The following is a 25,286-nucleotide window of genomic DNA, read 5'->3' as shown; positions in this document are numbered from 1 at the left end:
AACACCAAATCAGAAAAGGGGCCCGTCCTTTGGTAGTTCCTCTGCACTCAGTGGGTGAGGAGCAGAAGCTCCTCTAGGTTTGCTCATTAGGAAAGGGGCCAGGCACACTCTTCCCACCATTTCCTGCTTGAATATTTTCCTTGATAGATGAGACAGCTGTAATCCATAAATGGCCCACCCAAACATGAGGAGGAGGCCATAAAGAAAAAAAGAGTAGGGGACATTGTCTGCAGTGTTTTTCTTTGCACCTACCGAGTTGCTAGAAAGAAAGGCTTTCCAAGAGTAGTGACAAGGCAATCCCAACATTCAACAAGACAGACCCAGCAGGCAGTATCCCACCTGTGACCATGACACCTACTGGTCATCATTGGAACTACAACTGCCTCAGTCATGAAATGCCATGTCTTGTCAGCTGACCTTAACGGCTGCTTAGCAGGTAACACAGCCTAATTAATGCAATTATATTTTAGAATTAAAGAACCTCCCTCCATCTGTCCAAGGACTGATAATGAATTTGGCAGGGCCCAGGACTGGAAAGGTCACAGTGGCCAGAGAGATGGCAATGAGGTAGCAGATGTGAGGGGTGCTGGAGAGGAGAGGAATCTCGTTTGTGAAAAGGAGCTGGTACTTTAAACGTAAAGCAGAGACATTACTTTGCCAACAAAGGTCCGTCTAGTCAAGGCTATGGTTTTTCCAGTGGTCATGTATGAATGTGAGAGTTGGACTATAAAGAAAAGTGTGTGTTGAAGAATTGATGCTTTTGAACTGTGGTGTTGGAGAAGACTCTTGAGAGTCCCTTGGACTGCAAGGAGATCCAACCAGTCCATCCTAAAGGAGATCAGTCCTGGGTGCTCATTGGAAGGACTTATGTTGAAGCTGAAACTCCAATACCTTGGCCACCTGATGCGAAGACCTGACTCTTTTGAAAAGACCCTGAAACTGGGAGAGATTGAGAGCAGGAGGAGAAGGGAACGATAGAGGATGAAATGGCTGGATGGCATCACCGACTCGATGGACATGAGTTTGAGTGAACTCCAGGAGCTGGTGATAGACAGGGAGGCCTGGCGTGTTGTGGTTCATGGGGTCGCACAGAGTCGGACACGGCTGAGCGACTGAACTGAACTGAACTGAAGAGGCTTTGTTTGAAAAGAGTGTTGGAGAAAGAGTAAGAGAGGAATGGAAGGATTCTTTCCAAAGCCAAGGCAAAACATGGGGCTCTAGTCCTATTCAAGTTTGACAATGACTGCATTAAATCTTGAGATATATCTAGGGAGAACTGGCAACTTTGCAACAGAGTCTTCCAATTCACATGCACAGTATATCTCTCCACATATTTATAGATCTTTTTTAATGCCTCTAGTTAAGTTTTATAATTTTTTTCATAGAGGTCTTGCATAATTTGTTTGATTTATATCTGTGTGCTCCATATTTTCATACTCATTTAAAATATCTTTTAACTCGTTTAGTATTTATTTTATTATGTTTGTTGTTGGCATGTAGAGAAATATAATTAATTTTTAAATGTTGATTACTTTGCCAAACTTGTCTATTAATTATAAGAATTAATCTGTAGAGTCTCTTGAATTATATATATATATTAGTTCCTTAACAATAACAGTTTGAATTATTCATTTCCAGTTCTTTTACCTTTTACTTCTTATCTTGCTTTATTATATTAGAACATACTTTCCAAATAGGGAAAGGAGTACGTCAAGGCTGTATATTGTCACCCTGCTTATTCAACTTATATGCAGAGTACATCATGAGAAACTCTGGGCTGGAAGAAGCACAAGCTGGAATCAAGATTGCTGGGAGAAATATCAATAACTTCAGATATGCAGATGACACCACCCTTATGGCAGAAAATGAAGAAGAACTAAAGAACCTCTGATGAAAGTGAAAGAGGAGAGTGAAAAAGTTGGCTTAAAGCTCAGCATTCAGAAAATGAAGATCATGGCATCCAGTCCCATCACTTCATGTCAAATAGATGGGGAAACAGTGGAAACACTGGCTGACTTTAATTTTCTGGGCTCCAAAATCACTGAAGATGATGATTACAGCCATGAAATTAAAAGACGCTTACTCCTTGGAGGGAAAGTTATGACCAATCTAGACAGCATATTCAAAAGCAGAGACATTACTTTGTCAACAAAGGTCCATCTAGTCAAGGCTATGGTTTTCCAGTAGTCATGTATAGATGTGAGAGTTGGACTATAAAGAAAGCTGAGTGCCAAAGAATTGATGCTTTTGAACTGCGGTGTTGAAGAAGACTCTTGAGAGTCCCCTGGACTGCAAGAAGATCCAATCAGTCCATCCTAAAGGAGATCAGTCCTGGGTGTTCATTGGAAGGACTGATGTTGAAGCTGAAACTCCAATACTTTGGCCACCTCATGTGAAGAGCTGACTCATATGAAAAGACCCTGATGCTGGAAAAGATTGAGGGCAGGAGGAGAAGGGGACAACAGAGGATGAGATGGTTGGATGGCATCACCAACTCAATGGACATGAGTTTGGGTGGACTCCGGGAGTTGGTGATGGACAGGGAGGCCTGGCATGCTGTGGTTCATGGGGTCGCAAAGAGTCGGACACGGCTGAGCTGATCTGAACAGTACAATATTGATTAAAAATGGAACAGGGCTTCATCATTTGATTTCTGAATTCAGAGGGAAAGTTTTCAGCATTTTTCCATTAAGGATGATGTTTGTTGTTTTGAGTAAACACACAATAATGACTAAGGAAATTATTTCTATTTAGTTTGCTTACAATGTTTACTATGAATAGGTTCTGAAAAATCCAGCACTTTTTTAGAATCCATTAGGATGGTCATATGATATTTTCCCTTTCCTCTGCTACTGTAGTCAATTATTTTAGTCGATTTTCTAAGGTTAAACCAGTATTCCTGAAATAAGCTGAACTTGGTCATGACAGTTACCCGTTTTATGGATCGCTGGATTCAGACTGTTAATATTTTGCCTAGAAACTTTACATTTACATTTGTATGATTTTAGCTTATAATTTTCTTTTCTTTATTGACCTTCTAAATTATAAAGGTTATGCTAGCTTCATAAAATGAGTCATATAATAAGAGGATTATCTGTTCCTTGAATTTTAGATAGGACTTGCTGATAAAGCTTGTAGGGTCAAACAGAGTGGGGTGAGTAGCCCACTACACAAGCCTCCACTTCTTCTTGGAGCTATGAAAACTAGAAAACAACTTGACTTTGTATTATCTCCTTTTAACCTGTCTCGGTCATCCAGTGCGACCATCAACGGGAAATTCTTTCGGTGTGCCGTGAATTCCGTTTTTACTTGTCCTGGTTTTGGAAGATCACCCCTCCATTTTCCCCTCTACTATTCCCCTCAGTGTTCTTTAAGGCCCTACTTTTGCAATTCTAAGTAGCCCACATTCTCTGGAAGATAGGCAACAGATGCTCATTACGATGAAGTTTTCACTACCAATGGAAAATTCCTAAAATGCAAGGATACTTGCACACAAGCACACTCATTTTGGAGGTCTTCAAAATTTGTGTTTAACTGGGAGCTAGTTGTTCTCCACGCCCCATCAGGGTGGAGAAGAGACCGCAGCATGGCTGCCTGGAGGCATTCCCAGTGGATCTGGCCCACCGCTGTACTTGGATACGTATCACATTTGGGGCAGACACTGACAAAAACCCTTTGCAGAGCAATCCTGTGTCTCTTGGACTCTAGTGAGCATTAATTTGGATTGGCTGGTTCCATTTTCTCACCCTTCTAACTGTAACGTAGAAGAACTAGTAAGTTCAACGAGGGTAAGTTCTCTGTGATCTCCAAGGCCCTCCATCTTTGGCAAGCGTTGGGGAAATGATGGAGTACAGAGGTCAGCAACTCATAAGCAGGCCAAAGAGATATTCTGGGATCCCTGGAGACTGGAGGAATTTGACCAAATACTAAGGTCTTGGGCCTCAGTATTTTCTTGATGTGAACTTTTGCCTGGTATATCCAGTGAGTTCTAACAGAGGAACTCTGTTTAGAAACATTGGAAAATTTCCTTTTAAAGATTCATCTCTTAAAACCAGAGTGTCTTGGAGCAGGACCCAGGAATGACAAGATCTGTCTGTTACTGACATCAGAGCCCCCTTAGGAGTCTTCAGTTGGTTGGGGGAGCCAAGAAAGGAAAGACGAGGTAGAAGATTTGAAGGGCACAGGGTGTGGAGGGAAGGTGAGATTCCTGGCATTTTGCATTCGGAGGGATAGAGTCGGGTTGGAGAGAATGACTAGGAGCTGGAGAATGAATGGGTTTCCTGACAAATCCAACCAAAAGCATCAAGTCCCTGGGACAACGGAAATGTCCTATTTCCACCTCAGGCTACGCAGTTTCTAGATGTTTTCTCTGCTGCTATCTGCACTGCACCACCACCCTACTTTAGGACTTGCAGGGGGCAGGTGGACTAGTCCACACCTTTCACACCTGGCTCTAGGCCAGTGAGGATCAGGTTCAAACATGGATACACTTAAACAGAGCAAGAAGGAAATTACACGATCGTCCTCCACCCTGAAAACCTGGTATCTGACCCAGGTCTCTGCCCTGTACCTCCACCTTAAATACACACACACACACACACACACACACACACACACACTACCAGAAGCTGCCTCCTCTTCTCCATGGGAGCTCAGGTCCTTGGTTGCTCCTGCCTGCCCCAGGGGAAGTGTAGCCAAGAAAATTAGAAAGCACCCTTCTTTCTGGCTAGCTTTACATTCATAGAGTTTTGAAAGAACCAGAAATATGTGAGCAATTATTAGCAAGTGATAAATTTTTGTTATAATTTTTCTATACTTCCCAAATTCTAATTTGGCCATGTTTCTTTTAGAATATGTATGTATTGACATGTAATTAATTATATATATATATAACATATATATTGGAGAAGGGCATGGCAACCCATTCCAGTATTCTTGCCTGGAGAATTCCATGGACAGAGGAGCCTGGCAGGCTACAGTCCATGGGGTTGCAAAGAGTCAGACACGACTGAGTGACTAACACATATTGTGTGTGTGTGTGTGTGTGTGTGTATGTGTGTGTATATGTGTGTGCATGTGTGTGTGTATGTGTGTGTATATGTGTGTGTGTGTGTGTGTGTGTATGTGTGTTGATCTCTAGCTCCCTCTATCCTTGGTCAAGATTACACTATATAAAATATGATGTGATATTATACAGATGATAGATGTCACAGGCAGTACATATGGAGTATATATGACGGATGGGCTTCCCTGGTGGTTCAGTGGTAAAGAATCCACCTGCCAATGCAGGAGATGTGAGTTCAATCCCTGGGTCAGGAAGATCCCCTGGAGAAGGAAATGGCAACCCACTCCAATATTCTTCCCTGGGAGATCCCATAGACAGAGGAGCCTGGCAGACTCCACGGGGTTGCAAAAGAGTTGGACCTGACTTAGCAACTAAACAGCAGTGACAAACGTGCATAGCACATACACATACCGCGTGGAGAATATCTTGTCCCTGCAGACCCGGTCTCCACCCTCTCACCTGCGCTACGCTTCGAGCGGGGCGGGAGGGACTCTTCAGCGGGCTCCCTGGCCTCCTGCTTGTGGCTCTGTTTGGCCGACCGGAGGCAACGCGCGATGGCAGGAGGCAGACGATGAGAAGTCAGGGTACTCATTCCCTCTCTGCTTACGTGTTGCGGGCTGTCTGTATCCTTCTACCGCAGACCACAGCTCCTCTCACCGCAGACCACAGCTCCCGACAAGCGGCTCTTTCCCTGGCTTGGTACTGAAACCACTGCTGCTTCTCGCCCCTCGGGACCAGGTGTGTTTCAGGCTCCCGGGTTGTTGGTAGCCCCAAGACACTGCGTCGCCTCCCGGTGGCTCCCTTCAACCCTTCCCACTCCTCTGGAGATCGCCCTTATTAAACTCTCCTTAATTACCCCATTTGAGTGGGGCTATTTCCTGTGGGGATATTGACTGGCACAAACAAATAATGCAAATGCTTTGTGCGACTCTCAACAGAATTAAAAGTTAACCTCCTTGAAGGGTAAAGCAGCCCCCGCTTACAACCTCATCCTTGAGAAGAATTCCTTGCCCCCGACTCTACCTTCTCATCAACCTGGTTGAGGGGAATTAGACCAATCAGCAACTGCCCCCACCCCAGCCCCTGCCAAGGGATTCCATAGAGACACTTCTTTAACCTCCTTACCTTGACTGCCCCTGACCTCCCTGAAGACACAGCTGCCTTTTCAGTCCTCATGGCCAGTGCAAGCTCTTATTCCTCATGGCCCAAGCCCTCCTATTTTGAGAGGTCCACTATTTCTTTACCAAGCCTTCCTTCTGCCCTTTCCGTATTTCCTGACATTCACGAGGTATTTGGAAATGTTTCTATGCCATATAATACAATCAGTCTGGGTAAATTCAATGCCCAAGGCAGCGTCAACTATATAATTGCCAGTACAAAATGAGAACAGGAGGCCCCTTTTACAAAGAGCAGGAAAAAAATGCATCATTAAAGGTGGTGGCGATAGTGTAGTTGCTAAGTCGTGTCCAACTCTTGCGACCCCACGGACTGTAGCCCACCAGGCCTACTGCATTGCAGGCAGAATCTCTATCGGCTGAGCCACCAGGGAGGCCGATCATTAAAGGTACTAAAATACAGCTTTTCCCTTTAAAGCATTTTACTACTTACCGAATTGTGATGCTGGAGAAGACTTCAAAGTCCCCTGGACTTCAAGGACATCAAGCCAGTCGATCCTAAAGGAAATCAATCCTGAATATTCACTGGGAGGACTGTTGTTGAAGTTGAAGTTCCAATACTTTGGCCACCTGTTGGGAAGAGTCAACTCCTTGGTAAAGACCCTGATGCTGGGAAAGACTGAAGGTGAGAGGAGAAGGGTGTGGCAGAGGATGAGATGATTACATAGCATCACCAACTCAATGGACATGAATTTGAGCAAACTCCAAGGGTTAATGGAGGATAGACGAGCCTTGCGTGCTGCAGTCCATGGAGTCTCAAAGAGTTGGACACCACTTAGCGACTGTACCACGACAACAATAATGATTCCTGAGTAACAGCATAAACCTACAAATTACAAAAATGATTGCATTTTTGCTGTTGTAATTTGATATTATTTCATCTTAATTACCTTTGGTGTCATAATTTTTATAATGAATATAATACTTTGCTATTATGGTTCTTGATTGATCATAATAATTTTCTGACTCACTTTTTTCCAAATTCACTTCTCAGGTAATCAAAATGTATAGTTTTAACAACTTTTTAAAAATCAACTTTCAATTGAGATATTTGAAAATGACATCAGTCACCCTTGGCAAGTGAAGATAACAAATAATTTTTTATAATTTTAAATTTGAGGAAAGTTCCCTGGTGCCTAGTGGTTAGGATTCTGGACTTTCACCTCTACAGTCCATGGTTCAATCCCTGGTCAGGGAACTAAGATCCTGCAAACCACATGACATAGCTAAAAATAAACTGAATTTTTTGAGAAGGATTTTCTACGGATGCAACCGCCATCGGTGCTGTGGTGAGTATTTTATAGGCTGTGACAATATCAGGATAAATTTCTGACAAATTATTTTAAAATAGAAATTTTAGTACATTTGGAAATGATGATTATTAAAGAACATTTTTTCTAAAAGAAATTTTAACTCCGTTTTATGTCTTACAGTTTTAAATGTAAATTTATGCAATGTCATTTTTTAATATTTCCTCTGATACCTTCTGGAGAAGGCAATGGCAACCCACTCCAGTACTCTTGCCTGGAAAACCCCATGGATGAAGGAGCCTGGTAGGCTGCAGTCCATGGGGTCACGACACGACTGAGCAACTTCATTTTCACTTTCATGCATTGGAGAAGGAAATGGCAACCCACCCCAGTGTTCTTGCCTGGAGAATCCCAGGGACGGGGGAGCCTGGTGGGCTGCCATCTATGGGGTCGCACAGAGTCGGCCACGACTGAAGTGACTTAGCAGCAGCAGCAGCAGCAGCTGATATCTTCTGTAACTTGTGCAAAGTTGAACAAGAAATGAAAAGCTGCTTCACGATTTGTGTGTAATTTAAAACAGCTATTTGTGTATTATTGTTTTATTGCTGTATCATCAATTAGAAGGAAAAGTCAATTTTAAAATTGTCTTCCTCATTAATAATTGGTTCCTCTGTAGCTTCAGATGAAAATGGTATTCATTTTCACTGAATAAAACAATCCTTAACCTTAATTTCTAAGACTGTAGATATTTGCTTTGCCATGTCACAGCGGTTTTCAAAACCAGGTATTCTAAACTTTTTGAAGAACGCTAATAATACCCTGAAATGATTTACTGCAATGTCTATGCTGCATCTGTAGTTTCTAAAAAGGTACACTTTATAGCTAACAAAGTCATTTGAGGAGGAGCAGAGCCTGTCACTGTGCGTGCGCATGCACACTCAGCTGTGTCCAACTGTTTGTGACCCTATGGACTGTGGCCAGCTGGGCTCCTCTGTCCATGGGGATTTTCCAGGCAAGAATGCTGGAGTGGGTTGCCATTTCCTTCTCCATGCCGTTTCCTACTTCACGGTGTTTTCCTGACCCAGGGATCAAACCCGTGTCTCTTGTGTCTCCTGCACTGGCAGGTGGATTTTTTTTTTTACTACTGAGCCACCTGGGAAGCCTCTGTCCTTGAGTTCAAGTCAAAGAATTCATATGTGTGCAGATTCCCCAGGGAGGTGCTCTGGAGACTGAGGGGAAGGTGCCCCTCACTGAGGTCCCAGCCCTGCCCCCGTGCAGATGCCCTCCTCCCTCCTGGGCCATGTTTCTTGCTGCCTCCACTGCCGCTGCCATTGAAATTAATCATCACTCAAACTTAAAAGAACATATTTGAAAGTATGGGAAGTGCTGTTAATAAATACACTAGGGAAACAGGTGTAAACTGGGCCCATGCTGGCCAATCTGGGACATCTAGTTCGACCTGTCCAACACAAAGACTAGCAGTTCCTTGACTGCTCACTTTATGAGTGATTTTTAGTTCTGCTTCAGATCAACCATTCTCAGTGGTGAACATGCCTAGGGGCTGCTCCACGTCAGAAACTTAAACTGCATTGTCTCATCTAATTCCTTTCTGGCCAGCTCCCTCGGGCATGCCCTTATGTACACTGACAACCATTCTCAGTCCTAAAGTACTGAAAACCCTTGCTCCTTGTGTGAATTTTGCCCCAATCTATCTGTCCTCTACCAGCCTCACCATACTCCTTGCCTCACTGTACCTCGTGCCCAACCTGGACCCCACAGTCCTTATCCTGATCTTCCCAGGAATACTTTCAATTTCCTTGCCCTCCACCCTTTCATTCAACATGCTCAGGAAAACCCCAGCTCCTGGATACTCCCTTCGAGTGTTGTCTTTATTTCTCTGAGTTGAGAAGGAGTCTATAGAAATATCCACCATTATGCCATTTTGAGGGATTTCCCAGGTGACTCAGTGGTTAAAAAAAAAAAAAAAATCACCTGCCAATGCAGGAGATGCAGGTTCAATCCGTGGGTCAGGAAGATTCCCTGGAGTAGGAAATGGCAACCCACCTCAGTATTCTTTCCTGGAAAATTCCATGGACACAGGAGCCTGGTGGGCTCCAATCCATGGGATTGCAAAGAGTTGGACGCAACTGAGCACATACAAACACACACACTCTCTCTCTCTCTCTCTCTCTCTCTCTCTCACACACACACACAAACACAGACACACACACCCCATTTTGAAATCTGACTTTCGATTGCAACTGAATACCACTCAAAAATCCTTGAACTTGCTCTTTACTTGGCACTCTTGTACGTCTTCGCTCAGATCTATACGCTTTATAGGACTGCTTGGGGTGAAGGGAAGTCTAGTGCCTTGCTAGTCTCTTCAGGGGAATTTCATTTCTGTGTAGTTATTTTTTCTTTTGTGGTTAAAATCTTTGCCCCACAAGCTAGCTCCTAATGTTTGGTTTGCTCTTTGGCTGCTTCTTCCAGCCCCATCCATCCTCCCTCTCAGGGCTGCTGACCTCTGACACAGTGGGGAATTCTACCTCCAAGATCCTGATGCCCACCCTTCTGTGAGGGTAGAATGAGCCATGTATTTAAATCTATCCGTTTGGTCCCATCTTCTCTAAGAACGTGCACAAGAGGATCCAGACAGGATGATCTTCATCTCTTTGTGGGCACAGCAGCCTTGCTTGATTTCTTGGTGATCGAACCTCATGCCATGGTCCTGACTTTGAGAAGTTTACCTGTGATATCCCTATTGTTCCTGCTGATTCCAAGGGAAGGGGAGTCCTGCTCTCTGCTCTGCATAGGCCGACATTTACCAACCACACTTTGCTTTACAAGGAAACAGAACACTGTGAGTGAGGGGTAGGGAAAGTGGGCTGGGTTTGAGACCCTATCCAGTCTTTGTGTGGTTTAGCACCTCCAGAAATAATTTTCTCCCCAATTTATGCTGCATTGTTTAGCTGTCAAGCATCAGCTGGAGCGTAAACTGTCTCAGATTCAGGAAGGAATGCTCACTTTCTTCCCGGTGTCGTCTTTCATTTAAATGCTCCATACCTTGAAGGGTTACGGCATTTCCCTCTGCCTTTCCCCACACAGAAACTCTACCCTCTTCTGCCCTCTTCTTAGATCCACAATAAGCCTCAAGCTGGAAGGCTGATGCAGCTGAGAATTAATCTTGCTGGTCTGGGCATGAGGGGCAATGAAACCTACCCCAGAGAAGCAGAAATGTTTTTCTATGGGAATCTGCTTAGGAACAGGATAAAGGAGCTGTTGACATTCCTTTACCAGATGGTCTCTTACCCTCTGCTTTCTAGAAACAAGAACATCATTTCAGGACCACTGGAGGACTCCAGATCACCCCTGGAGTCAGGGACTGGAGACGGATCCTGGCCAGAGGCCTCTGCCAAGGAGGTCAGAGTAAACAGCTCTCTTAGCAACACTTCTGCTTTGCAGAGGGCTCAAAATCTTGCCACCTGAAGACAATGACTCTTAACTCTACAGGGATGCCAGAATCTCCTTCTTGCTAGCCAATAACACTACAAAAAGCCTTTTTAAATTTAGCTGGAAATGTGTAGAACTTTTGGCAGAATTTGGGAATTCATAGGGGACTCCCTACTAAAAGGTCATTTTCTGAATGCAAGCCAATCTAACATGAATTCCAGGTTTACATCTGAGGGCAAGGGAGGGAGCCATGAAGGTGGCGATGGAGATGAAGGCAGAAATGGATGTAGAGATAGAGATGGAGACGGAGGTGGGGATGAAGACAGAAACAGAGATGGCGATGGAGATGCAAGGGCGATGTGTCCTCCCTAAAACTGTCGAGGGAGAGGGGCCAGCAGTGAATGGCTCTCTTCTCTCTACCACAGGACCTAGATGAATTTTCTGCAGTACAAATGACAAATTTTACGCAGAGGAGCCTGGTAGGCTGTAGTCCATGGGGTCTCGAAGAGTCGGACGCGACTGAGCGACTTCACTTTCACTTTTCACTTTCATGCGTTGGAGAAGGAAATGGCAACCCACTCCTGTGTTCTTGCCTGGAGAATCCCAGGGACAGTGGAGCCTGGTGGGCTGCCGTCTATGGGTTCGCACAGAGTCGGACACGACTGAAGCGACTTAGCAGCAGCAGCACAGGAAATGTAGGTGAAGAATTTGTAAATGAGGCACAGAATCCTTGTTGAGACACCTGATGAAAAGTCTTCTTCCTAAATATATATTTATTTAAAACAACAGCAAGGATTTTATTTATTGTTACAGGACTTCAATGACATATTCTTTCCCTCCCGCTCAATTCCATTTTTTTTTCCCCAGGGGATAAATATTGAATACCTTCAAAGCTGGATGTGGATGTCAAGAGGGCAGTTTAGCACAGGTATACCTAAGCTGTGGCAGGCAAGGGTAGAACTTTATTAAAGAGCCAATAATGAAACAATTCCTTAGCTCTTCTTTTACTGAGTGAGCCCTCAATAGGTTCACAAGGAGCTACAACCAGTTAACAAGAAAGAATGCCATGAGAAGGGAGAAGGAGGCCCAGAGCCATGTCTGGGTTACGGAAAGGATTTTGAATTTGCAGACTATCAAAGATGATAACATTCGATCACAAATAGTGAAACGCCTTCTGAAATCACACACATGCACATATCTGTATATAAACATGCAGGATGTCTTTTTCTAGATGTAGATAAGTGGAAGCTGGCAGTGGACGGCTGAGGCTTAACCAGCAGCTCTTCCTGTGGAAAGAGAGGCTGTTACTAGCATTACAGAGCTAGGTATGAAGACTGGGAGCTTTGCTCTGCAGCACTCGCTTCACAACCGCGCTGATTATTTTGTCTTTTGCTACTTCCACGTGTTCCATATTATCTGCTGGGGAGTAGGAGGTACCTGTCAATACTTCCACCTGCCTGTCCAGTCTTATATCCTCCACCCTTTCCTTCACCTCATTCTCCCAGGAAACTTACACTCATGCTTTTTCCCTCTGTTCCACCTTTCCCTCCTAACAGTCTCCCTACCAGATGTAAATATGCGTGCGTCTTCCTTCACTTCCTGACTCATCATTACCCACCCTCTCCATTTTCAATCTCCCATTCATTCCTTAGCCCACTTCAAACTACTTCTGGATCTAAGTACTCCAGGATTTTAAGCTTCCTCTTACACTTGATATTACTGATCACTCTTTCCTGAATCCTTCTCCCCTGGTTTTCCTTCTTCCTCTTGGGAGCTCTTTCTCAGGCTCCTCTTTTTTGTATTAATTCAGTGCTGAAGTTCCTTAAGCCTGTTTTCTTGCTCAGTTCCTTTTCTCACTCAGGCCGAGGCTAACTGATCCACCCCCAAGGCTTTAAGTCATCACTATCTGCCAATGATTCTTCTCTTATCCACCTGATCCCAGCTCTGAATACCACCTTCCAACCTGGCATCTCTTTGGGGCAGATCAAAACCTTCAAACTACTTGCTCTCACAGTTGTTCCATGCAACCGCTGTTCTCTTCCAAGATTCCCATCTCAGTGAACCAGCACACACATCCCATCTTTGGCTACATGCAAAAAACTTACAACTCTTCCATAATAACTCCGTTTCTTTCACTGCCCACCTAAATCCATCACCAAGTTCTCCCAGAGGGTCCTTTTACCGTTTCCATGACCGCCACCCTAGAGCAAGCCTCTACCACCTGCCATCTAGACTGCTCCTGTGTCTACCTGGCCTCTTTTCAACAAGTAATCTTCTCAAGATGCCATTCTGACCATGCCACACACTTTGCTACAGCATGCCAGGTGCTTCCCATTGCACTTAGGATAAAGACAAGATTTTCAGCATGAGTAGTATGGCTGTACTAGGTTTGGTTCTTTTATAACCTTTCAAACATCATCTCATAGCTTCTTTTTCCTTGCTTTTCCAGCAGCACTGGTCTTTTCCTCAATTTATCAAACTCACCCTGCTCCCTGTCATCACATGACTCTTGCACACTGAATTACCTCTGTCTGAAACAAATATTTTTTGCCTGGTTGAATCTGTTCTCAGTTCAAGAGGCAGTTCCTCAAGGAAGACTTTCCTGGCTTTATTAATTTCATCAACTGGTTCCATAATAGTATGTATCAATATCATTTTGTATTATAATGCAGTGATCACTTTGGATTTGTTTACTGTTATTATTTCTATATTATAATGATTGAGTCTGTAAGCCCCATCCTATTTCCAGTGTTAGCAAAGTACTTGGCACAGAATGGGCATGTAATAAATACTTATTTGAGAAATAAAGGAAGGAAGGAAATAAAGAAGCCTGAGAGAGAGGGAGGAATTAGGGAGAGACTGAACAAATGAATTTATGTTTCATTTCAGAATCACTGGAAACAGGTCAGCCCAACATGACATGGAAGACAGTCTACCTGAATTCACTCCTTTATTCAATAAATATGTATTATTCATTACTAAAGTAGCATACTTTTTTTCTGATTATGAACACAATGTGGAAACCACGGGGGAATACTTAAAATATAAAAGAAAACCAATTCACAGTCCAATGATGAACTACTGTTAAAATCAGTTCAGTTCAGTCACTCAGTCGCGGCCGACTCTGCGATCCCATGGACTGCAGCATGCCAGGGTTCCCAGTCCATCACCAACTCCTGGAGCTTGCTCAACTCATGTCCATCGGGTCGGTGATACCATCCAACCATCTCATCCTCTGTCATCCTCTTCTCCTCCTGCCTTCAATCTTTCCCAGCATCAGGGTCTTTTCAAATGAGTCAGCTCTTCGCATCAGGTGGCCAAAGTATTGGAGTTTCAGCTTCAGCATCAGTCCTTCCAATGAATATTCAGGACTGATTTCTTTTAGGATTGACTGGTTGGATCTCCTTGCAGTCCAACGAACTCTTAAGAGTCTTCTCCAACACCACAGTTCAAAAGCATCAGTGCTTTGGTGCTCTGCTTTCTTTATGGTCCAACTCTCACATCCATACATGACTACTGGAAAAACCATAGCTTTGACTGGACAGACTTTTGTCGGCAAAGTAATGTCTCTGCTTTTCAATATGCTGTCTAGGTTGTTAAAATGATTTGCCACGTTTCTTTTCAGTTTTTTTCTATGTATGTGTAGTATATAAGTAGGATCATTCTCTCCATGTATAATAGATTTGCTTCTTTCTCTTAAAGAAGTATGATGAACATTTTCCTGTGTCGTTAAGAATCCCTCGAACACATGGTATTTAAACTTCTAAAATGTATTCTATTGCAAACATGTATGTAATTTAGACATCTTTCCACTCGCCGGATATTTAAGGACTTGCCAATTTGTCACTTCTCTAGCTGACATATACATGCCTTGTGGGGCCGAGACAAACAGGATAATGCAGTGACTTCTGTAGGAAGTGGACTTACGGAAAACAGGAGGCAGGTTTCTCCAAGCGGCTTAAGAGAATATTTGCTTGAGGGTTGCTGAGCCCGAAGCAGGTGTCCTCCGAGTGGAACGTACTGTCAGTCCTGGTAAAGAGCTTTTTGTCCCTCAGGTGTGAGCCCTAGCCTTAGTGCCAGATTCCCGGGCGGGTCCGGCTGAAGCGCACCTGACCTTCAAACTCTGGGGCAAGGAGCCCCAGAGGCCTTGGCTGGGACTAGCGGACCGCCCCCATACAGCTGCGGGGCACTCGGGCCACACGCCGCCACGCGCCAGGAGCAAATCCCCGCCCCGTTCAGGACTCCGCCACACCCCGCACTGGAGACTCTCACGCGCTCTTCTCGTAGCTCCGCCTCCAGGCGACCTCCGCAAGCCCGCCCATCCCCCTGTAGTAGCCCCGCCCCCGGATTGCGGGCTCCGCCCCCGCAATCCGGGCCCCCGGGCTGCCCCGCCCCATGGGCCGCTCGCGAAGCGCGGAGGCGGGGTCCTGCGCGATGACGTGAGCGGGCGTGCGCGGTGACGGCCCGCGTCCCTGTTACTCAGCGGAGCGGCGGAGGCCGGACGACGCGGCCCGGATCGCGGAGCCGCGAGCAGCGCTGCGTAACGGCTGCGGAGACCGCCGAGACGGCGCCGGTTCCCGCCGCCGGGCTTTCCTGTCGCCATTCGCTGCGCTGCCGGGTGAGTGCGGCAAGGGCCTCAGGGCCAGGGCGGCCGGCGGCCCCGCCGTGTTTATGTTATTGTGCCGCCGCCACCGCCTTTGCTCAGCCGTGACCCCCTCCCGGGAATGAGGACGGGAGCGCGCGGCGGGCGGGGGGCGCGCGGCGGGCGGGGGCGGCGCGGGAACAATAGCGGCAGAGGCGGCGGGGGCCCCGGGGGCGTGGGGCTGCGGGACCCGGGCGCGTCCCGGCCGCCCCCTCGGCCCCAGCTCCGCCCGTCGGTCCTCGCGCGCCCTCCTCGCGCGGGTCCAGCGCCCACGTCGGGAGAGGAAAATGGAGCGGGAGGCGGGTGGCAAGTTCTGAAACACTTGGGCGAAGGTCTGGACGAAGGCGCCTAGTCGGCCCGCTGCTCCCCGGCTGCCTCTCCCGGCGGCAGGGACCCGCGAAGAGCGCTCCGGTGGCCGGGTCGCGACGCGTGCCCGGCGCCCACGGGGACAGCGTTTTGTTTCTCGGTGGTTTCTTTGTGCTACTGTTCTGAGCGAACGCAGGCGGCGGTGCCGAAAGAGGCTGGAGTGGCCTTCAGCTCCCGGCTTGGAGGAAGAGCTGGGGCTCGAGGCTTGGGCAGGAGGTGGAGGTGTCCGTCAGGCTCAGCGCGAGCTTCAGTGGTCAGCGCGCATTTCTCTGGAGGCTCACTCGGTGGCGACCTTTTGACTTTTTCACCCCACCCTCCCTTCTCTTTGTCTTGCGCTTGTGTTCCCTGTCCTTCGATGGGAGCCAGGTCTCCTCTAAAGTCCTGTGATGAGCACTTTTCATTTTAATTTCTGAAAGTTTCCCATCATATGTTTACTGTGAACTAACTTAATAACATGTTGACTGCACGGTATCAGACAGTGTCCAGTGGTTACTATTTTTGCCCCTAAACTCACTGATCCTTCTAGTAGAATTCTGGCCTGTCAGTCCATTGTGTTTTAAGAAAAGCACCTAGCAAGTACCTCCTTGGTAATTAGAACATCTGTTTATTTCATTCATTCATTCAGGAACTGTTCAATGTTGTACCCAGATGGAGTTTGAGGGCAAAGAGAAATACTCTGTAATGGAAGAAAATACTTTGAACTATAACAGATGTACCTTTAAATTAGACGATTGTATAAGTGATGTGAGTTAAAGAAGGTATAGTTACGCTTTGGGTCATTTTACTGTTTTTTAGTAGTGTATCTGGAATTTCTAGTGTAACATTATACTTATGAAGAAGTAGGCTTACATTTGGTCTAAACGTACAGCAGCTTTTATGTATTTCCTTACAGTCATTTGTAATATTTACTTAAGAATCCCTTGCTGTGGATTAAGCCTAGGAGGTCAGATGCTGTGAGTGAACATGTTTAGTGTGTACCTGATGTAACAAGCAATCAAAATGTGACTTCCTTGAGGACAGGCCTGTCTTGCATTTGTGTTTCTAACACCTAGCCTGGAATATAGTAAGTGTTCAATGAAAATCAGATTGATGGAAAGCTCTTTAGAGCTGATAACATCTAAATTCAAGCCTTAACAAAAAACATTTTAATGTTCTCTGTATAGTTTTGGAAGCCTCAAGCAAACTCACTTCCAGATGACTAAATGATCAATTCATATATATTATCTGTCATGAAAATAGGGGCTTTTGAATCACTTCAGTATTAATTTTTTTCCTATCACTTCTAACCCATTGACTATCTTAAAATTAAACCTTGTCTAAAATACTTTTTAAAATATGTGTGTAAGTACACACAGACACACAGTGATATTTCAACAGGGTCTATAATGATTGTGAATATTACCTTTTGTGAATATTACTTGAAAAGTTTCTGAATGCTCTTTTAAGCAGAAAAGTTAAAGGAAACAAATTGCATAAAAGTTTTTGTTAGAAATGTTTAATTCTAAATTCTTCATTGTACTAATACTATTGGTGAGGCATATGGGCCTAAAACTGAAAATAATATTAATTTATCCACATTGCATCTCTTTTCCACTTAGTATATCTTAGCATTTGCTTTGGATATAAAAGAATTTGAGGTGAACTTATTCTCTGATTTAGAGAACAAATAAATAAAATGATACTTTATTAACATAAAGGATGAAAATCTTGAGATAGTAAGCTTTATTGCTTTACCTAGTTAATGTGTCAGATTTCAGTAAGGGTAACTGATACAGATCCTCACAGTCATGCTATACTTGTGTCAAATCAGAGTTTTTTAACTTGGTGTTCTAAATTCTGTTGGCTTTAAAAAACTTTTGCAAGACACCCCGTACTCAGTCGCAGTTCCTCCTTATTACGCTCTACATTATCTTTAAAGGAAGAGATAGCAATGACTCTGATAATAAGTATATTCCATTAATGAATTTGAAAAGGGCTCCCTTAAATTCTCCTGGAAGAGCAAAAAACTATATCCTTTATATCCTAGGAGAAAGGTCACTTGGAAGGAAATTAGTTTAAGGGTAAATTCTACCAAAATTAATGAAATTAGAATCTCAGCTGTTTGCCCAGTGCCTAATATTATGGAAATAACCTTGTGATGATACTCAATGCTTAGTGAAACAACTCGAAGTAATTTATTAAGTGACTAGTCAGAAATTATCCTAGTTGCAATTAAAAGCTTGTTGAATAGAAGCCTGATTCTTAATGTCTTGGCTTTGTCAGTGAGTTGAGTTTTGACATATTTGAGTCATCCAGATAATTGAGATGCGCTGTTGCACGTGTATAAAGTAATGTCTGATATTAAGATGCCAGCTCTCTAGAGATCTCTGCTCGAGTCAGTAGTATGGATAGTAGTCGCACTGATTCATGCAGTTCAAGGAAGTCATTATAGGCACATAGCTTTAGATGGAAGTCATTTGCCTATTTCTGTGAGCTGTGATGCTTATTGTCTTAGTCATGGGTTCTTTACATCAATATTTAGTAGCTTTGTCTTCTTGCTCTAATGCAGATTAACTTGAACTTTGATTTCACAAATGAGTTCTGAGTCAACAAACTTTGCTGCTGAAAAGGTGACAGGAGCTTATTAAAGTAAGCTGCCCTTACTTCTGTCAGTCAGGGCAACAGGTAGAAATAGACATTTCCAGGAATCACATCTAGGTTCACGTCTCAGTTCTGTCATCTGAACTTTGTCGTCAACAAGCCCTGGAGCTGTAGACAAGTGGCTTATCTTTTTGGTTAGAACTGTAAACTGAGGCTGTTGGAGCTTTTTTTTTTTTTAATAGAAAGGTTATTTCCCCAGATAGTTGGTTCTTCAGAAAACCTACTGGGACAAAAGAGTCCTTGGGTGATACCAAAATCCTGTGTCAAGAACAACAATGAAACTTAGACTTTGTAATGTACAGAAGCAGAGAAAATTATTGAAACAATATTTTCTATAATATCGATACTTATATATCAACTACAAAGCCTCACTGGAAGCCAGGAGTTCTTTCATCCTCGTACTCAGTCATGTCCGACTCTTTGCGACCCCATGAAGTGTAGCCCGCCAGGCTCCTCTCTCCATGGAATTTTCCAGGCAAGAATACTGGGTTGGGTTGCCATTTCCTACTCCAGGGAATCTTCCCTACCCAGGGATCGAACCGGTGTCTGCTTTGGGAGGCAGATTCTTTACCACTGCACACCTGGAAAGCCCCAGGAATTCTTTGGATGGTATATTTTATTCATTCCATAGCACCGAGCTTACTAATGAGACTTTGTGCTTTCAGATACTTAGTGGAAAATGTGAAAAAGAAGAGTTTATTAGCCTCAAGAAGCTTATGATCATGAATAGAACTTAAGGCCTATCTAAACAGTGAATTTATGTTCTTTTAAAAGATTATGAGGCGTCTCCCAAACGAACAATCCTGGCAAGGCCAAATTTTATTGAAATCTAGTTTTTAAAATTATATGTGAGTGTGTATATGTATGGAGAAGGCAATGGCACCCCACTCCAGTACTCTTGCCTGGAAAATCCCATGGACGGAGGAGCCTGGAAGGCTGCAGTTCACGGGGTCGCTGAGGGTGAGGGTCGGACATGACTTAGCGACTTCAGTTTCACTTTTCACTTTGATGCATTGGAGAAGGAGATGGCAACCTACTCCAGTGTTCTTGCCTGGAGAATCCCAGGGATGGGGGAGCCTGGCGGGCTGCCGTCTATGGGGTCGCACAGAGTTGGACACGGCAAGTGACTTAGCAGTAGCAGTGTATACGTATAAGGCCTTTTAGAGTATTTATTAACTGCCGTTCTTTTTCAAGGTGGTGGGTTGTGTAACAAATATAGCACAAATGTTGATATCTGTCTCCATCCATATACCTTTGTAGTGCATCAGATTTGGTTAAAATCTAATCAATATTTTAGAATGTTAAGGTGTTCAAACTTAGTTGTGGTTGCTAGCATAAACTTTAGAGTCAGCCCTGAGTTCCAATCCATACTCCAGATCTAACTAGCTATATGGCATAGGCTAGTTCAATTTATGGAACATTTCTGGATATGTAGCATTCAGTTCAGTTCAGTTCAGACGCTCAGTCGTGTCTGACTCTTTGCGACCCCATGAACCGCATCACACTAGGCCTCCCTGTCCATCGCCAACTCCCAGAGTTCACCCAGACCCATGTCCATCGAGTCGGTGATGCCATCCAGCCATCTCATCCTCTGTTGTCCCCTTCTCCTCCTGCCCCCAGTCCCTCCCAGCATCAGGGTCTTTTCCAATGAGTCAACTCTTCACATGAGGTGGCCGAAGTACTCAAGTTTCAGGTTTAGCATCATTCCTTCCAAAGAACACCCAGGGCTGATCTCCTTCAGAATGGACTGGTTGGATCTCCTTGCAGTCCAAGGGACTCTCAAGAATCTTCTCCAACACCACAGTTCAAAAGCATCAATTCTTGGGCGCTCAGCTTTCTTCACAGTCCCAACTCTCACATCCATACGTGACCACTGGAGTAATGTCTCTGCTTTTGAATATACTAACTAGGTTGGTCATAACTTTCCTTCCAAGGAGTAAGCGTCTCTTAATTTCATGGCTGCAGTCACCATCTGCAGTGATTTTGGAGCCCCCCAAAAGAAAGTCTGACACTGTTTCTACTGTTTCCCCATCTATTTGCCATGAAGTGATGGGACCAGATGCCATGATCTTCATTTTCTGAATGTTGAGCTTTAAGCCAGCTTTTTCACTCTCCTCTTATTTTCATCAAAAGGATTTTTAGTTCCTCTTCACTCTCTGCCATAAGGGTGGTGTCATCTGCATATCTGAGGTTATTGATATTTCTCCCGGCAATCTTGATTCCAGCTTGTGTTTCTTCCAGTCCAGCGTTTCTCGTGATGGACTCTGCAGATAAGTTAAATAAGTAGGGTGACAATATACAGCCTTAAGGTACTCCTTTTCCTATTTGGAACCAGTCTGTTGTTCCATGTCCAGTTCTAACTGTTGCTTCCTGACCTGCATATATTATCTGTCAAATGAGATTAGTAATAGCACATAATCTCATAGGTCTGTGAGAGGTAAATAAGGTACTGCATGTACAGTACCTGGAAGACTAGATGTAAATATTAAGAACATTTAGCTCTTGTTATCACTAATTATTAACTTGCAGCAAATTTAAAATGCCAAGTAAATTTAAAACCTATTTGATATACAGTATCTAGTCAGATTCTCCAGAATACACCAGTTTTTTCCCCCTCTGATGAGTCTCTGGGATTTTATTTAAAATTTTATCATGTCCTTTTTTTTTTTTAAGTTTTGCTTTTTTATTGGACGTTAATTGCTTTACAGTATTGTGTTGCTTTCTGTCATGCGTCAGCATGAATCAGCCATAGGTGTACATACGTCCCCTTCCTCTTGAACCTCCGCCCCGCCCCTCTTGGTTGTCGGGGAGCAGAGTTTGCGCCCCCTGCCTCTCCCAGCAGGCCCCCGCTGGCGGCCTCTTCCCACATGGTAATGCGTGTGTTTGCAGGCTGCTCTCTGAATCCGCCCCTCCTCTCTTTCCCCTGCTGTGCCCACAGGTCTGTTCCATGTGTCTCCATCGCTGCCGGCCAGGAGGCTCATCAGTACCAAGTTTATCCTAATCTGAATTCTGAAATGATTTCACATTTGGATCAGTAATCCTCTCTGCCTTAAAATTTGGAAATGTTCCCAAAGCAAATAATAAAGGAAAAGTTTGCCACATTTACCTTTCCCGTGCAGAGAATTGCCAAAGCTTTCCTGGGTTTATTTTGACAGATATCTGAAGGAATGGGAATCCAGGAGCTGTGAATAACTTAATCGTGTACCCACATTTGAAGAAAATGGAATACTGTCACGTCTTTTAATCTTATTGAGATCTCTGATTCTGTGTGAAAAGTGCAAATTTGTTAGAGACTGGGTAACCGCAATAGTTCATAAACCATTTTCCAGAGGTTGTTAGGTAGCATCTGGGAATACTGTTTTTCTTTTCTCTGTTTTCTGTGTAATGTTTGTGTGGTTATTTTGGTAGACCAAATTTCTTGTTCCTTCTTGCGGACAGCAACTATGAGGTGATGCGTTTTGCACATGCAGTTATTTATTGAGAAGGCACTCTATACCAAATCAGGTATTAAGTGATTGTGGGGCCACATGAAGTACAAGTTAGTCTCTGCTTTCAATGAGTGTAACTTTATGGGAGATAAGAACAAACATAAGTGCGTTTAGGTCCTAATACCAAGAATCATTGGGAATTTCTTTAGGCATCAGGCTTCAGAGCTGGCTGGATGTTGGGGCATTTGGGGGCTTCTGAACCAAACATCTTTAGCCCTGCCTTTTAAAATATACTGACTAGATAAACCACAAAAAGCAAAACTTCTTCTCTCCTAATTTCTGGTTAAAGTTGAGAGTGTGGTACAGATCAGTTAAAATCTAAATCAGAAGAGAAGGCATACCTTGTAGTCACCTCGCATCCACTTTGGAACAAAACAGGACATCGAAATAAGCATATGGAAAGGTGCAAGTCACATGTTACCTGGAGCCCTCCAACTACTGTATTTAGCTCTGAATACGGAGTGTTAGATGTATGCTGGCAGCTCTGTCTTGAGCCTTTTTCTGTTATTGATAAGTGTGGCTTTACTACTTGTTGCTCAGTGGCCTAAGCCGCATCTTATTGATGAGAACATTAGAAAAGAAAAACAGTCAGACACACCTGCTTTGCTTGGCATGAAGCGTGAAAAACAGCAGGAGATTGCTGTTTCCTAAAAGCTATTGATGGGGGTGGAAACCCGCCATTCCCTGCCTTGCTTCTGAGAGGGTGATTCTCTGTAAAGTGCCATTTGGGTCAACCAAAAGTGAGATAAAGGAAAGCTACCACTGTATAGATTTCCCTGTGACTAGGAGTCACTTTTCAGGCAAAAAACCAAAGTGTCTGGCTTTGTTACTGTTGAGAGTTTAAGTCTTAGTGATTTTATCTTATTTACATTTTATTTATCTTTTGCTGAAGCAGTATAATCATTTGATTCAGAATTCCAGCGATTTAGATAGATATACAACAAAAAGTCTCCTTCCCACGCCTTGCAGCCCAGCCGCTCCACTCCTTCCTGTGCAGACTGTTGCTTCGCATGAATCCTTCCGAAGGTTGTTAATGTGTGCGCAGATAATATAGATGTATAGTTCCTTTCCAAAACCTTTCGTCTGGATGTATTTCAGAATTAAAGTTTGGTTCTTTAGGGGTGGGGAGGAGGGAAGGACTTGTGAAAAAGATACATAGTGCTTCTGGTATGTTATCTAGAATCACTCGCAGGAGGTAGTGTGCCATTCCATAATTAAGCACGTTAATATTTCTGTATTGAAAGCATAAATAGATAGTAAGGATAAATCAGAATTATAAGTAGTCTTGTGGAATTTTTGGTCAAATAGGTTTGATACCAAATAGATTTGTGTTGAGCTTAAGGAACTTGTATTTCTTGGAGCTTTATGGATTTCACAATTGCCAGTGGGAGATTATGTATCTTACATATGTATGTCCTTTGCCTCCCCTGTTTTTTTAAGTTGCAGACCATGCACATACCCTTTACCTTTTGTTTTTAGCTTAATGGTCTGTCTTAGAGATGATTTCATATTAGTCTTATCAGTCCATAAACAGCAAGCTTATTCTTTTTCTTTTTTTTTTTAGCACCTTCATTGTATAGCACTTGTGTTAGCTTTGGCTGCTGTAACAAAATACCATAAACTAGGTGGTTTAAAAAGTAACGTTTATGTCTCACAGTTCTAGAGGCTGGGAAGTTCAGGGTCAAGGTGCCAAGAGATTTGGTTCCTAGTGAGAGCTCTCCCTGGCTTTCGGATGTCACCTTCTAGCTGTGTCTTCATCTGGAGAAGGAGTGCTCTGCTCACTCTTCCTTTTTGTGGCACTAACGCCATCATGGGGCCCCATTCTCCTGACCTCTTGTAAACCTGATGGCCCTAGGGTATCATGCAGGGGTTGGCTAGGGCTTCAGCACAAGACTTTGGGGAAGATGAAACAGTCCAGTGACACTGTTACATACGCATGGCATATATTTAAGTAGCCCCTTTCTGAGGCACATTTACGTTGTTTCCAACGCTTTGCTATCAGAAGCCATGGTGCAGTGGGTTACTTTATGCATACATAATTTCACACTTGTATAGAAATCTGTAGGATACACTCCCAGAAATGGAATTGCTAGGTTAGAGTGTGTATGTGCCTTTATAATTTGGATAGATACTGCTAAAGGACAGGGAATCCTGGCATGCTGCAGTCCATGGGCTTGCAAAGAGTTGGACACGACTTAGCGATTGAACAGTAATTGGTATTTTTATTGTGAAGTATCCATAACCTTGCCTAAGTTTCTATTGCTTTGTTACTCATTTTCTTAGATTTGTAGAATTTATTTTTATAAGGAAATAGCTGTATGAAATTTCTTGGAAATATTTTTCCCATTTACTGTTTGTCTTTTAAATTTGCTTATGGTGGTTTTGTCATGCTGACTTTTTTCTCTTTAAGCTTGCTAGTCTTTACTGACTTCTAAATTATATGCTGTGGTTAGCAAGTCTTTCCCTAATTCCAGATTATATGAAAATTTGCACATGCTATTTCTCTAGTATGTCTGTGAAATGGAACAGAGAAGTGAGTTGGTAGGTAAGAAAAATGTGGGGTTCAGTGGGTAAAGAGGAGAATATACAGGGAAGGAGATGGCACAAATAGAGAGACTGGCCTTTGTTAGACATTTCCTCCATCAGATAGGGAATGTAGAAAAGCTGTGTGTTTTTCTAAGGGAGTTTGGAGGCTGCAAGATGAAGGCATATCCTTTTGGTTTTTATCTTCTCTGGGTTTCTGTTTTATCAGTGAGATTGGTATGGCCAGAGGGGGGATGGGAGTGTTTAAAGCAGTTTGGTAAGAAGTATTGATGGTTCATTTAAGAGTTAGAAGTCATGAATTTAAAGTGGTATCAGTCAGCCTGGTTTTGTGATTACTGCTGGCTACCCCAGCATTATTTTCCTGGTTAGATACAAGCACAGATAAAGCAGATGGTTCAGTTCCTCTGGAGTGAGGTTTTGCCAGGTGTATCAGTCAGAGTTCTCCTGAGAAACGAATCAGTGAGAAATACATTTGTATGTCTGTGTACATAAAGAAATTTCAAGGCACTTGGTTACACAGCTATGGGGACTGACAAGTCAGAAATCTGTAGGGCAGGCTGGCAAGAATCTCTTGGACAGAAGCTGATGTTGCAGTCTTGAAGCAGAATTTTGTCTTTCTTAGGAAAATTTAAGTTGTGTTCTTAAGGCCTTTCAACTGGTTGA

General features: G+C 43.7%; 2 protein-coding genes across 3 annotated transcripts in view; one reads left to right on the top strand and one right to left on the bottom strand.

Moving 5' to 3' along the window:
• Positions 1-5,657, bottom strand: part of FRMPD2 (FERM and PDZ domain containing 2) — a 104,387-nt gene extending 98,730 nt beyond the window's left edge. Inside the window, exon 1 of the mRNA XM_068982291.1 lies at positions 5,525-5,657. Coding sequence (XP_068838392.1) covers positions 5,525-5,657 — 133 coding nt within the window. The remainder of the gene's footprint in view (positions 1-5,524) is intronic.
• Positions 5,658-15,458: 9,801 nt separating this feature from the next.
• MAPK8 (mitogen-activated protein kinase 8) overlaps positions 15,459-25,286 on the top strand; it is a 93,748-nt gene continuing 83,920 nt past the window's right edge. For both annotated transcript variants that reach the window (XM_068983156.1, XM_068983157.1), the window contains exon 1: positions 15,459-15,561. The gene's annotated coding sequence lies outside the window, so the exon portion shown is untranslated. The remainder of the gene's footprint in view (positions 15,562-25,286) is intronic.

Source organism: Capricornis sumatraensis, chromosome 10, assembly GCF_032405125.1.
Source record: "Capricornis sumatraensis isolate serow.1 chromosome 10, serow.2, whole genome shotgun sequence".
NCBI classification, from domain to species: Eukaryota; Metazoa; Chordata; class Mammalia; order Artiodactyla; family Bovidae; genus Capricornis; species Capricornis sumatraensis.
Note: the sequence above shows the minus strand (reverse complement) of the source record. Positions and strands in the feature narration are given on the sequence as shown.